At 35.6% G+C, this 13,607-nt stretch overlaps 1 protein-coding gene across 6 annotated transcripts in view; it reads left to right on the forward strand.

Moving 5' to 3' along the window:
* Positions 1-10,155: 10,155 nt before the first annotated feature.
* The window catches only part of Grik (glutamate ionotropic receptor kainate), a 246,610-nt gene continuing 243,158 nt past the window's right edge, over positions 10,156-13,607 (forward strand). For 4 of the 6 annotated variants that reach the window (XM_067761779.1, XM_067761777.1, XM_067761778.1 and 1 more), the window contains exon 1: positions 10,156-10,490. In XM_067761779.1, coding sequence (XP_067617880.1) covers positions 10,343-10,490 — 148 coding nt within the window. In that variant the 5' untranslated portion in view covers positions 10,156-10,342. The remainder of the gene's footprint in view (positions 10,491-13,607) is intronic. The other 2 variants (XM_067761776.1, XM_067761775.1) reach the window with 1 other exon arrangement.

Consider the following 13,607-nt stretch of genomic DNA (forward strand, 5'->3'; position numbering starts at 1 on the left):
CAAAAAGGTGCCGTTCCATTTTTGAAACCGGCTTATTTTTTGGAAGAGTTTGTTTAGTAGAACCTGCTAATTATTTGGAACTGATTACTTTTCCGAACCGGTTAACTTTTAGTAACCGGCGGATTTCTTGAAGCGAGCTACTTTTTGGAACCTCTTTTTCCCTTTTTTCCGAAATAATAGAAACTGCTGGGACTTTTGCAAGCGGTTATTTATTAAGAACTGGTAAACTTTGCAACCGATTTCCTTTTGGAGCCGGTTACTTTTTTTTTAAGAGTTTGCAACTTTTATGAATCGTTTACTTTTTTGGAAGCGGTTAATTTAATACCGCCTGCTTTCTGGAATCACTTTTTATGAATCGGTTAAATCAATGAATCGGCTGCTCTATATAGAAACCGTTTGCATTTTAGGAACCAGCTAATTTACAGAATCTGCTGCGTTTTCTGTTAAGGAAATGGATACTTTTTTCTATCCAGTTTATATTTTGGGCCTCTATTGTATTCTTGAGACCCTTAACTTTTCGGACACCCCTATGTTTTCAGACTAGTAGTAGTTACTAATTAGTTTTCTTGCACCCGCTATTTTTCCGGTACCGATTTGCTAAAAACCCGGTAACACATCCATACCAGACTGGTAAGACCCCGACGCCAAATGGATAAAATTTCACTAAATGTTCGAACTATTTTTGATACTGAATCGACAACTTTCCGATAACAAATCGATAACATTTTGGCAACAATTCCATTACAAGTTTCTTCTTTTCGGTAACAATCCGATACCGTTTTAATAACATCGATAACCTTTCGATACAAGTTACATGTTATATGCTCACATTCGATCTTCAACCATTTCAAAGACCTGAGAGCAAAAGCGTTTCGCTTCCATTCATAGATTGAGCAGTCATTGTTTGTACAAAACTTGCAATTCCAAATCATTGCAATTGAAAATTGACAAAAAACAATTTTAATCCTATAACTGGTTTTAATTATATTGAAGAATTAGATATAATTTTTGTTTTCAATCATAAGAAGTCAATCAAATAAAATTAGTTGTGGAATCAGTATTTCCTAAATAAAACAGTGTAAAGTTTAAGTGCTTCGATCAGAACAAAGACGACTTTTTTTTGTAGGGGAGAACGACATGGTGTATGGGTAACATCTTGAGCATCTCATTGTAATTCTCTTAAGCCAAAAAAGAACCTAACTCAAAAATATGAGGTCTATCAATGCTTAGCATTACGGGAACCCCGAAAAATAACCACGACGGCTGCACTCCATGCCATTCTGCATGTTGCGCCTGCAGATCTGGTGACAAAGAACTTTGATTTAACAATAGCAAAGTGGCCCAATGCCGCTGGGCAGCTTGAGCGCAGACCATAAGGCCATAGTTGTATAGCGTCATCAATGACGGGACAAACTGACCACCTCATTCCGGAAGGGACATTTAGAGCCAAAACAGAGGCAGATGGTTGGCGCAATTGTGCCCAAATGGCTGACGAGGCGATACACGTGAACACCAATGGTTCCAAAGTAATGAAAGGAGTAGGGTCTGAATCAGAAATAAAATATTTTACAAGTTGCCGGATCACTGCAGTACAAACACAGGAAGAAAATAACTTAAACTGCAGCCGCGTCAACTTGTATATTAATAGCTAAGCAGCGATCAACGGATCAATCTCGCCTGGCACAACATCTTAAAGTGTGTAAGTGTGCAGGCAATCCCTGAAAATAATCGGGATAGTGAGAAACAGGCATCTATATTTGATCTCAGGGCATATGGGGGAAAAAGGGAATGAAAAATCGGATGGGCAAACTAAAAACGTCGCATACCTCGAAGCTTTGTCCGTAGACGTCCCAATAAAATTGTGCGAGAGTAAGAGAAGGCGAGAGTTGTACAAGATGTATCAAACGGGAAAGGCGTGGATCAAGTGCGGGGCTGCAAAGTGTCGAAGATCATGTGTAGCTCTTACAACCTTAGACTAACAAAAATAATTTAATCAATAAAAAGAAAGGACTGTAGGCTCATGATGAGTATTCTGTTTTTAAATTAGACTTAGTCAGTGATAGCAGATGTAGGAAGTGCGTGTTGAGGGGGAAAATGTTTTGGGCTCCAGCTTTGCGCTTGCCAAGCTAAGATTCAAACTATTAGGAGTAATAAAGCTATCGGATCTAAAAGCAGCAAGTGTTATAGGTCCTAGAAAGTAACTGGTATTTGAAAAGAGGCTGGAGTTATTTTCCAACATAGGTCCTGGAATTTGATGGTTTTGTTGGTTGGTTAAACAAATTTCTGGTTACACGATAAACACATTCAGTCTATGTATGGTCCCACTGGACCGGCCAGTTTAACCTAATCTAATCCCTCTACAGCCAGTAACCGCTTCACTGTAATGTTAATTTTTATTTTTTTTTAGCAACTACGGAAACAGGTCGTATAATGAAGCTGTAACTAAAAATTTTTATTATGCAAATTGTATTTGGCTATTCTTCTGAATTGCAGAAACTCACAACAAATTCAAACGAACGACTACTAACGTAAGTTGTTAATACGATATAGCCATTTTGTTTTCATTCCACATTGCCACCAATCAGACAGCCTATCTTGAGTTTGTTCAATTAATCTCAATTTGAATGCATTTGGAAAAATCAAAGGCATTAAGGCTTAAAATTTTAATTCACATGCATTTCAATTCATTGACGCTACTTCTATTTGAATAAGCAAATATTTGCTTCAACTTCTTCCACATACGTTTTATGTCACATACATTCATACATATGTAATTTGTATGTATGCTTTTGTGATTAAAGAACAATATATTGTTATTTCCATATTGCCACGAGCAGCAATTACAGCTTAAACTAAGCAAAACTGTCAAGTTACACGCTTCAATGATGACATACAAATGGTTGCTGATTGCTGGCTGGTTGTTTGGGTGTTTGAAATTTATTACGAGCATTGTAGGTTTTCAGTTTTTACTACTTTTACTGGCACAAATGTTGATGGCTTCCATTAGAGTTAAGACTGAAATATTGCATACTCACTCACTCATTCTCAAACAGTAGCATTTTTGTTTTTAAGTATTTAAGCATTTTTGTTGTTGTGTTCGTAATTACAGCTATCAACAATCTATTTCAAACAAAAGTTGAGAGCACTATAGTTAAAGGCACTATGCTACATGTATTTGTAGTTGTTGTATACTCAATTTATATAATACGCTGTCAATAACATCCTTGATATAATTAAGGAATTAAGCGAGCAATAAGGGATCATATCGGTGGCAGAGGTGTGTGGTGTCATTAGGTTTAGTACCTGTAAAACGTGAGATGTTGGCTTATTATACTTCTAAGCATTGCATATAATAATTTAGTTGTGGTTAGATAAGCGAACTTTGTTAGTAGTTTAAACAAATATCAAGTAAGGTTTTTATTGACAACTGCCTTTATTATCTATTGTGACGAATATTGGCATCACTAAGCTGTTAGTAAATAATCACGCAACTACAAAAACATGAACCAGCCACTCTTATGTACGTGTACATATTAAAGCTAGCAACACTTATGTAGAAGGCGACGAGGACCTATATCACGCACACAGTCATCAGCCGAAGTAGTCATCAGCCGAAGTAGTTACTCACACATACACACGCATATGACTATAAACTACAAATATACATGTACTTATAAAACTGGCAACTAACCAAGCATGAGCTACAACTGTTCGGGAAATTACTAGACCTTAGGAGAAATGGGCTAACGAAGAAACCGAGAGTATAAAAGCAGCGCAAGCTGAGTAAAACCGAATCAGTTTTGATTTAAGCACGCTATTGGTTGTGAAGTACTACTCCCAAATTAGTCTAAATAAAGACCATTTTTCAATACAGAATATTGGAGTTATTTATTCGACAGTTCAGCGATACAAACGTTAGCAGAAGGTTGCAAATAAGCGGAATTTCCCTAAATATGTTACAATATTATAAATATTTCACAAATATGGGTTATAGTGACTATTTTTGGAGGGCTGCTCTTTGATTCTTATCCTCTGCTGTATCGCAAGATATGTTGTTGTTTTTGTAACATTACTTCGTCCCATCCAATAGGTGCAACCGATGACAAATTGTCATCAATATCCTCTAATGGTAGTCGAAGGAAACTTGCAGTTTCAATAGGGGTGGGCCAGAGTCAAAGGCGTGTTAGAGGCGTTGGTTCCACATTGCACAAAAGGGTTAACATAGGTAAATTAGTAACCAAAATAACTCCGGCCTTTTGGGAAATACTAGAGGTAGTACTAGCTGGAGCCTCAACCTCGAGAGGGCAGGACACGAACACAGAACGAGTTCAACATTTTTTTCTGCAGCTCGTGTAATAATGTGAAGGTAGAAGATTTAGACCAAAGGAAGGCTAAGTTCGGGTGTAAACGAACATTACATACTCAGTTGGGAGCTATGGTGACAACATAAGGGAAAATAACCCTGTAGGAAACTGAACCGAGGGAAACCCTGGAATGTGTTTGTATGACATATGTATCAAATGAAAGACATTAAAGAGTATTTTATGAGGGAGTGGTGCTTTAGGATATGGGTATCAAATGAAAGGTGTTAAGGAGTATTTTAAAAGGGAGTAATCCTTAGTTCCATAGGTGGACGCCATTTCGAGATATCGCCATAAAGGTTGACCAGGGGTGACCCTAGAATATGTTTGTACAATATGGGCATCAAATTAAAGGTATTAATGAGGGTTTAAAAGGGAGTGGTGGTAGTTGTATAGGTGGTCGCCTTTTCGAGATATCGCCATAAAGGTGGACCAGGGGTGACTCTAGAATGCATTTGTACAATATCGGTATCAAACGAAAGGTATTAATGAGTATTTTAAAAGGGAGTGGGCCTTAGTTCTATAGGTGGAAGCCGTTTCGAAATATCGCCAGAAAAGTGGACCAGGGGGACTCTAGAATGTGTTTGTACGATATGGGTATCAAATTAAAGGTATTAATGAGGGTTTTAAAAGGGAGTGGTGGTAGTTGTACAGGTGGTCGCCTTTTCGAGATATCGCCATAAAGGTGGACCAGGGGTGACTCTAGAATGCATTTGTACAATATCGGTATCAAACGAAAGGTATTAATGAGTATTTTAAAAGGGAGTGGGCCTTAGTTCTATAGGTGGAAGCCGTTTCGAAATATCGCCAAAAGGTGTACCAGGGGTGACTCTAGAATGCGTTTGTACAATATGGGTATCAAACGGAAGGTGTTAGTGAGTATTTTTAAAAGGGAGTGGTGGTAGTTATATATGTGAAGGCGTTTTCCAGATATCGACCAAAATGTGGAACAGGGTGACCCAGAACATCATCTGTTGGATACCACTAATTTATTTATATATGTAATACCTGCCAAGATTTCAAGGGTTTTTATTTCGCCCTGCAGAACTTTTTCATTTTCTTCTACTTAATATGGTAGGTGTCACAACCATTTTACAAAGTTTTTTCTAAAGTTATATTTCGCGTCAATAAACAAATCCAATTACCATGTTTCATCCCTTTTTCCGTATTTGGTATAGAATTATGGCATTTTTTTCATTTTTCGTAATTTTCGATAGCGAAAAAGTGGGCGTGGTCATAGTTGGATTTCGTTCATTTTTTATACCAAGATAAAGTGAGTTCAGATAAGTACGTGAACTAAGTTCAGTAAAGATATGTTGATTTTTGCTCAAGTTATCGTGTTAACGGCCATGCGGAAGGACAGACGGACGACCGTGTATAAAAACTGGGCGTGGCTTCAACTGATTTCTCCCATTTTCACAGAAAACAGTTAGCGTCATAAAATCTATGCCCCTACCAAACTTCAAAAGGATTGGTATATTTTTTTCGACTTATGTCATTAAAAGTATCCTAGACAAATTAAACGAAAAAGGGCGGAGCATCGCCCATTTTGAAATTTTCTTTTATTTTTGTATTTTGTTGCACCATATCATTACTGGAGTTGAATGTTGACATAATTTACTTATATACTGTAAAAATATTAAATTTTTTGTTAAAATTTTACTTAAAAAAAATTTTTTTTTTTTAAGTGGGCGTGGTCCTTCTCCGATTTTGCTAATTTTTATTAAGCGTATATATAGTAATAGGAGTAACGTTCCTGCCAAATTTCATCATGATATCTTCAACGAGTGTCAAATTAAAGCTTGCAACATTTTTAAATTACCTTCTTTTAAAAGTGGGCAGTGCCACGCCCATTGTCCGAAGTTTTACTAATTTTCTATTGTGCGTCATAAGTTCAACTCACATACCAAGTTTCATCGCTTTATATGTCTTTGGTAATGAATTATCGCACTTTTTTGGTTTTTCGAAATTTTCGATATCGAAAAAGTGGGCGTGGTTATAGTCCGATATCGTTCATTTTAAATAACGATCTGAGATGAGTGCTCAGGAATCTGCATACCAAATTTCATCAAGATACGTCAAAATTTACTCAATTTATCGTGTCAAATTTTTTTTCGATCCTGATGATTTTGATATATGGAAGTCTATAGCTATCTCGATTCCTTTACCGTTATCTAATCAAACTTAATATACTCTGTGAGCTCTGTTCAACTGAGTATAAAAATACAAGTTATAGGTCGCTCGAAATTCGCATTGATATCTTGACAATGTTTTCCGATGGGTGATTTAGACTTCTTTTTTTTTTTAAATAAACCTTTCACACTTTTTATGGAGAAAAATCTAGAACACCCTTCGGAAAAAATCTTTCAACAAGCAATGCGGATTTGGAGAGACCTATAACTTACATATACTTTGGTTGTGTTACAAGACTCCGTAACTAAAAAATTTCAGAGAACGCCAAGCAAAAATCATGTCGAAATTTAAGACTTTTTAGAAACCTTTTTTGATGTTAGTTTCAGTTACAAAATTGATAAAAGTTTTTTCTTAAAACATCGAAAAAAACAAGACTCGATAAAAATTACCACTGCATTTTTTTTTTTTGTTCGCTGCTGTATATTTTAAAAACGCCATTCGTTACTTATTGAATCACTTATTAAAATGATCAGTGCTGCCTAAAATTTTTTATATTGAAGTGCAAATCACAATACATGTACAAAATTGTAAATACCCTGACATTTTTTTATTGTACACTGAAAGAAAAATACTAGTAAAATCAACCGAAATACGGGACCACTCAACCGAAATTTCTGTAAATTTTTATCCACGCAGCAAGAGGCTGAATCAACTGCGCATAAATCGTTGATTCGTAATTGACCGTTTTAGTAGTCAAATGAACAAAAAAAGTTGTTGCGACAGCTTTCATACAAAGCTGTACCTACATATGTTGCCATATAAATAAATAAATGTAAGGCGCGATAACCTCCCAAGAGAATTTAGGCCGAATTTCTCTTCCAATTTGCGTCGTGCTCATTTTTAATTTTTCTTAAAAATTGGCGGGACGCGACCTACTTGTTTTATGCCGACTCCGAACGGCATCTGCAAGGCCTATGAGTTTTCACTGAGAGCATTTCATGGTAGAAATACACTCGGAGTCCTTGCTGAACACTGCCGAAGGGCGACTCTGCTTAGTAAATGTTTCTTCTAATTGAAAAGCTTGTTTCTAAAGTTTTGATGTTGCTTTTTCAGGGGTGTGAACCCAGGGTCTTCGGTGTGGTAGGCGGAGCACGCTACCATCACACCACGGCGGCTGCCATATAAATACGTAAATATGTGAATACATAAATACGCATGCTTGCTACATATACGTACATATGAATATAGAAATGAAAATAGTAGTAACAAAACTGATTCTCAAATTTCAGTTGCAGCTCAGCTCATTCTCAATTTCTTCTCTCGCAAGTAGTTGCCACACTTGATTGTTTCGAACAAAACTTGTAGAATAAATATTTGACATAACATTTTAAATAGAGAACTTGTAAGTTATAGAAAAGTAAAGAATCAAATCGCTGGGAGGTAATTCCCCACTGGAGTAACTTTACATGTAATTCGGCAAGTTTAATTTTCGTAACACTTTAAGTTGAAACGATTCCAAAACAACTCAAACTTTTATTTTGTCGGAAACATCAACATTAAAAAAGGATGTTTTTTTTTATTGTCTTATTAGATTCGTTCACGTGAGTGAAAATTCATAAAAACTTGAACAAAATGTTACTAACTTTGGAAAAATCCTGTTCATTCAAGCAAAACTTTTGCAACAAGAGGGCGCAATTTTGCATTTCGCTGGTCGAGAAGTTATAAAATTGCACCGGATAAATAGGTGTCCCGGTATCTCATAATTTTTTGCACAGTGAATTCAAAAAAGGATTTTTTCGTTTTGTATTGATAACTGAAAAAATAGTTTTTTATTGTTTTCCCATTTTGTGTGTTTTTCCGATTTGATGGTTTTCTTATTTTCTTATTTTCATGTTTTTTTTTTTTGACAAGTGGCACCATCGTCATAAGTACAAAGTAGAGAGCGCAGTGAGCGTAAAACTTTCTTTGAAATTTGCTCATATATTGACAGTTAATCGCCGTTGAAATGACCTGTAAGATCAGTTGTGTTAACAGAAAAATCAGTTAGATTGATTTGGAATCTGTCAATTTTACAAAATTTTGTTAACTTAAGAGCAAAAATTTCTCTTCTTTTGAAATGATAACTAAATTGTTCGCTTGACAAAGAAATCGATCGAATTAACCATAATTCGATCAACTTCACCGAATCTCCGTTAAGTCAAGAACAACAGAACCGATTTGTTGATTTTACTAGCACCGTTCCTTTCAGTGTATTTAAAAAATAAAAATTTAATTTTTAAATGTGGAAAAAACTAAAAAGTATTAATATATCGATTGGTTAAAAGATTTTGTAATTCGCTTTATCATCAACTTAATTCTGAAAATCCAGCACAACAACTTCACTGAATCATTAGTATAGCATTCACATCATCTCCACCAATTTTGTTTAAGATACGTGAAATATTACAGGAGTTACACCTTCGGAATTGTGGTGGAAAACTAAGTCTAAAAAGGGCGAAGGCACGCCCATATTTCGAATCGCTGTTGTTGGCTGGACTAATTTTAATTTTCTAAATTAATCAATCTTTGAATACAAACTTTTATCAATATAATAATATTTTTTAGTGAATTTTAGTAGTCAATTTGTTCATATAAATTTGGTTTTCTTACCGAAGTGCTCGTTTATCATATGAAAGTGCCTTGGATTTGCACTTAAATATTGTGACGAGTATTAGTGATACTAAGTGATACTCACATCACTAATCTGAAACTAAGTAAATAAAGCAAGCTGCCGCACTTGTATGTACGTAAACAAATTAATCATTATGTCTACACATATGTCCATACAAGTAGCGGAGAGAACAGCACAAACGCATGCATATATCTGAGATACTCCCAAAAGTAGGCAATCATCGGTGGAAGTGTAACTCGCATATACACGCGCATATGAGAAGCTATAACGTGCATCTGTGTTATATCTGGTAATTTTATAGCTGGTAAACAAGTAGCAAATTCTAGAAATGGAAACGCCCAGAAATATGTCAACGAGGAAACCGAAGAGTATAAAAGCAGCAGCTGAGGCACGACGAATCAGTTTGATTCAAGAAGGCTATCTGTCGAGAAGTAGAAGTGATATTGTGAAGTACTTTAATAGAGGCAATTTTGCATTATTGAATAGTGGAGTTATTTATTCAAGAGTTTAGTGATTCGAACGTTAGTAGAATGTTGCAAATAAGCAGAATTATACTAAATTCATAACAATATGTACATCAGAAACTACCATATACATTTTTTTATATACGGGGGAATACGGGAGTGCTTTGAAATTTTTTTTTTATATTTGAAGTGTAAATTTGTATATGTACCTATGATTCAGGGCAAAACAAAATGAAAAGTGCATAGAGGTTGAGCAGCTCTGAAAATGATTAATAATTACTTCCATTCCATACATTTTTCAGAGCATCAGTAGCGCACCATCCAATCCCTCCTGGCTTTTTATTTGATATTAGAAAGAGTAAATATTTTTTATGAAAACAAAAAGTATTTTTTGAAAAATATTTGATCCAAAACTATTTAAATCACTCAGTATTTTTGCTGCTTTTCACTATTGGCGTTATTTTCGTTGCCAAATTTTTCTTTGCTAATTCATGATCAGTTTAGTTCTATTCGTTTAACTGTTAGCTGGTGTTCTGAGAGTGCAATGTGAAATTCTCTTTGATAAATTTAAATTATTAATACGAAGAATTTAATTTTAACAAACTTTCTTTTGTAGTGCTCTTAACTTTCTTTTGCTAAGTCATTGTGTGTGTACCGTCAACTCATATTTTTTTATATCGTGCATTGAAAAGGTCTGAGGGAGGCTGCTCAAAATGGCTCAGTGGCAGCAACAGCAGCATCAGCAACGCCAACATCTTTTGCCCCATTTTTTGTTAAGAACTTATTGCATTGGTTTTGCAGTAATACTTTTGATTACACTCAATTTGATGCAAATTGTAAATGCAGAAAAGACAAATGTTGGTAAGTCTTCTTAGAGAATTGTGTGTGCTCTTCGTTGTCTGCAATTTTTTCCACGTGCAAATTTGATTACGTAAAACTTTAGCGAAAATCAGTGCGCTTCAGCACACTTGAACTCCCCTGTCCAACATTATGAATGCATGCTGCCCCAAGTGTTCCACTTAGTTGGCGCATCTCAAATAGTACATACGTACTTTTCTCTTATTTGCTATTTATTTTCAATGCAAGTCTTAAAGTAGCTGTTTATATTTTTATAAATATAAATATACTCAAAAGAAAACATGAATAGATATGTGCGGATGAATGTACTACGTGGTATATAGAAGAAGAGTTGGTGCATACCAGGGGTCCAAGATAAGAGTAAACTGAAACATCATATCTAACTTGATTACCAGCGAATACAAATTTTTTCACTAATGGAAATCTTTATATTCAAGAAACTAAGGCTTCTCTCATAGATTTATAAAGAAGACTTATTTATTTCTCCCCCACGACGTTATTTATTTCAAGTCTTGGGAAAAGAAACAGCACATATTTTAGAAACAAATTTGTGCGAGCTGAGTCGCACTCGGAAGTGGTTTGTAAAACCTTATAGGGAGATTATTTTTGTATTGTAACCGATGCAAGGATTGCACGGAATGTAAAACCACAAAAACAAAATATACGCAAAAAATATGCAATCCGTGGAATTTATGGTATGCACCGAGTATGATTTCATGCAACGAATGGTAGGAAATAAAAGTGAACCCTGCTTCAACGGTATTCCTCTCAGTCCTCTCATTTCGCTCACGAAAATATTGCGCTATTGTTTTTAAACTGTTTTATTTAGCTTGATTCTGTGTAGCGGTCGGCTGGCCGGCCCATCGTTGTTTGCGAATTTTCTAATTAAAATTTAAGTAAATTCCCGATAAGCTGCGGGTGTGAAACTTGGAATATAGTTCAGAACCCGATGATAATGCAATAATAAGAAAAAAAACTCCGACAGGTGGCGCATGGATCGAAATATTTAAAAAAATCGTATTTGTGGTCCGATTTGGTTCATATTTGGAACACATAATACATACATGAATAGAAAGTGACCTATGAAAAAATCGCCGCTAGGTGGCGCAAAGATCGAGATATTCAAAAAAATCTTATTTGTGGTCCTCTTTGCTCGTATTTGGAACACATAATACACACACGAATAGAAAGCGACCTATGAAAAAATCGCCGCCAGGTGGCGCACGGATCGAGATATTCAAAGAAATCGTATTTGTGTTCCGATTTCGTTCATATTTGAAACCCAGAATACATACATGAATGGAAAACGACCTATGAAAAAATCGCCGCCAGGTGGCGCACGGATCGAGTTATTCAAAGAAATAGTATTTGTGGTCCGATTTGGCTCATATTTGGAACAAATACTACACACAGTCCGGAGTGACATCAAAATACTTTGGAGTTCGAGGAGGGACAAGCATACGTGGCGCTGAGTCGAGTAAAGTCTTTGGAATGATTATATATTAAGGACTTAGATTGTAACAAATTGTTAGGAAAGAGTCTTTGTAATAATGAAGCACTAAATTAACTAAATAGAATGAGAAATAATAGGCAATTAAATAAAAACAAAAAGTTGAAAATAAAATAATTAAAAAAAAAACTTTATTTAAACGGTTTTATTGAAAACAATACTTACATTAAGTAATAATAATCGATACTAAGAGCTAGAAAATAATTAGGTAGGTCCTAGTCATCACACTCCTCATCAATCTAGGCCGTAGATCAGACAATTAAATAAAAGCGTTGGACGCGTAAAATTTCTATTGACAGTCATATATAAGACCAACTGAGCCTTAATCAGGTTATGCTACGCCTCACATTTTTAGAAATTTCACGCGCCCAACGCTTTTATTTAATTGTATGATCAACGGCCTAGATTGATGAGGAGTGTGATGACTAGGACCTAGTACCTGCCTAATTATTTTCTAGCTTTTAGTATTATTATTACTTCATGTAAGTATTGTTTTCAATAAAACCGTTTAAATTGACATTTTTGTATTATTATTTTATTTAATTTGATCGTCGTATTTTATTATTTAATGAGCTAGTTTTTTGACGTTTCGTATTGATGCTTGCTATGGGGTGCTCTCATAGTCTTGCATATTTTGTCGTTTGATAAAAATAATAATTGCACCTTGCAAGGCAAAGCGGGTGCCCTTTATGAGTTTAGTTCTCTCAAGCAAAGGTAACAAAATTGTTCATTTCTTTTAAGGGATATGAATTGGGGCTGATGTTTAGTAACAGCATATATAGGAAGTGAGCGGTGCAGCAAAAAAACGGTTGTTGTTGTTGTTTTTGTAGCGATAAGGTTTCTCCACGAAGGCTTTGGAGAGTATTATCGATGTGATGGTCCCTTGCCGGATACAGATCCGGTACGCTCCGGTAACACAGCACCATTAAGGTGCTAGCCCGACCATCTCGGGAACGATTTATATGACCACTTATTGAAACAACTGTTTACCAAATTTGCGATATTGCTTCGCCCAGCGCTTGAATCCAGAACCTTCGGCGTGGTAGACGAAGCACGCTACCACCCCACCACGGCGACGCCGACAGCTATTATAATACTTTATAAATTTGTTTAAGGTTATTTGAGAGCTCTGGTGCATATACTTACACAAATTCGTGACGCATTTTCTTTTCTGGTTGCTTTTTGCAGCAACAGCAAAATAAATAAAATAAATTCGTTTACCGCCAAAAATTGGTGTACAAACAAAGAATATGCAAAAGAACACAAAATCGTGTTTTTTTTTTTTTTGTTATTTATAAACAGCGCAAGACAACAGCGCACATCAAGAAGATTCTTGAGAAGTTTTTAACGAAAATACGTAGAAATGATTTTCTGACACAGCCGGTTAACAGCTGAGAATGTACCCAGAACATCTAACTTCCTCTCTCAATTCCCTCTACATTTCTGTAAATATCTTCCTGCTTACTTCGACTGATGTCCGGCAAGACAACCGCTCGTTCCGCAAAGTCTACACTTCAGCTTTGGCACGCTTTATTTCGGCCATTAGAATAGCGGTAGTCGCATTATATTTCCCGGCTGAAATTACAAATGTAGCAAAAAAAAATGCGACC

The sequence above is a fragment of the Eurosta solidaginis genome, chromosome 1 (genome assembly GCF_040869045.1).
Source record: "Eurosta solidaginis isolate ZX-2024a chromosome 1, ASM4086904v1, whole genome shotgun sequence".
Classification (NCBI taxonomy): Eukaryota; Metazoa; Arthropoda; class Insecta; order Diptera; family Tephritidae; genus Eurosta; species Eurosta solidaginis.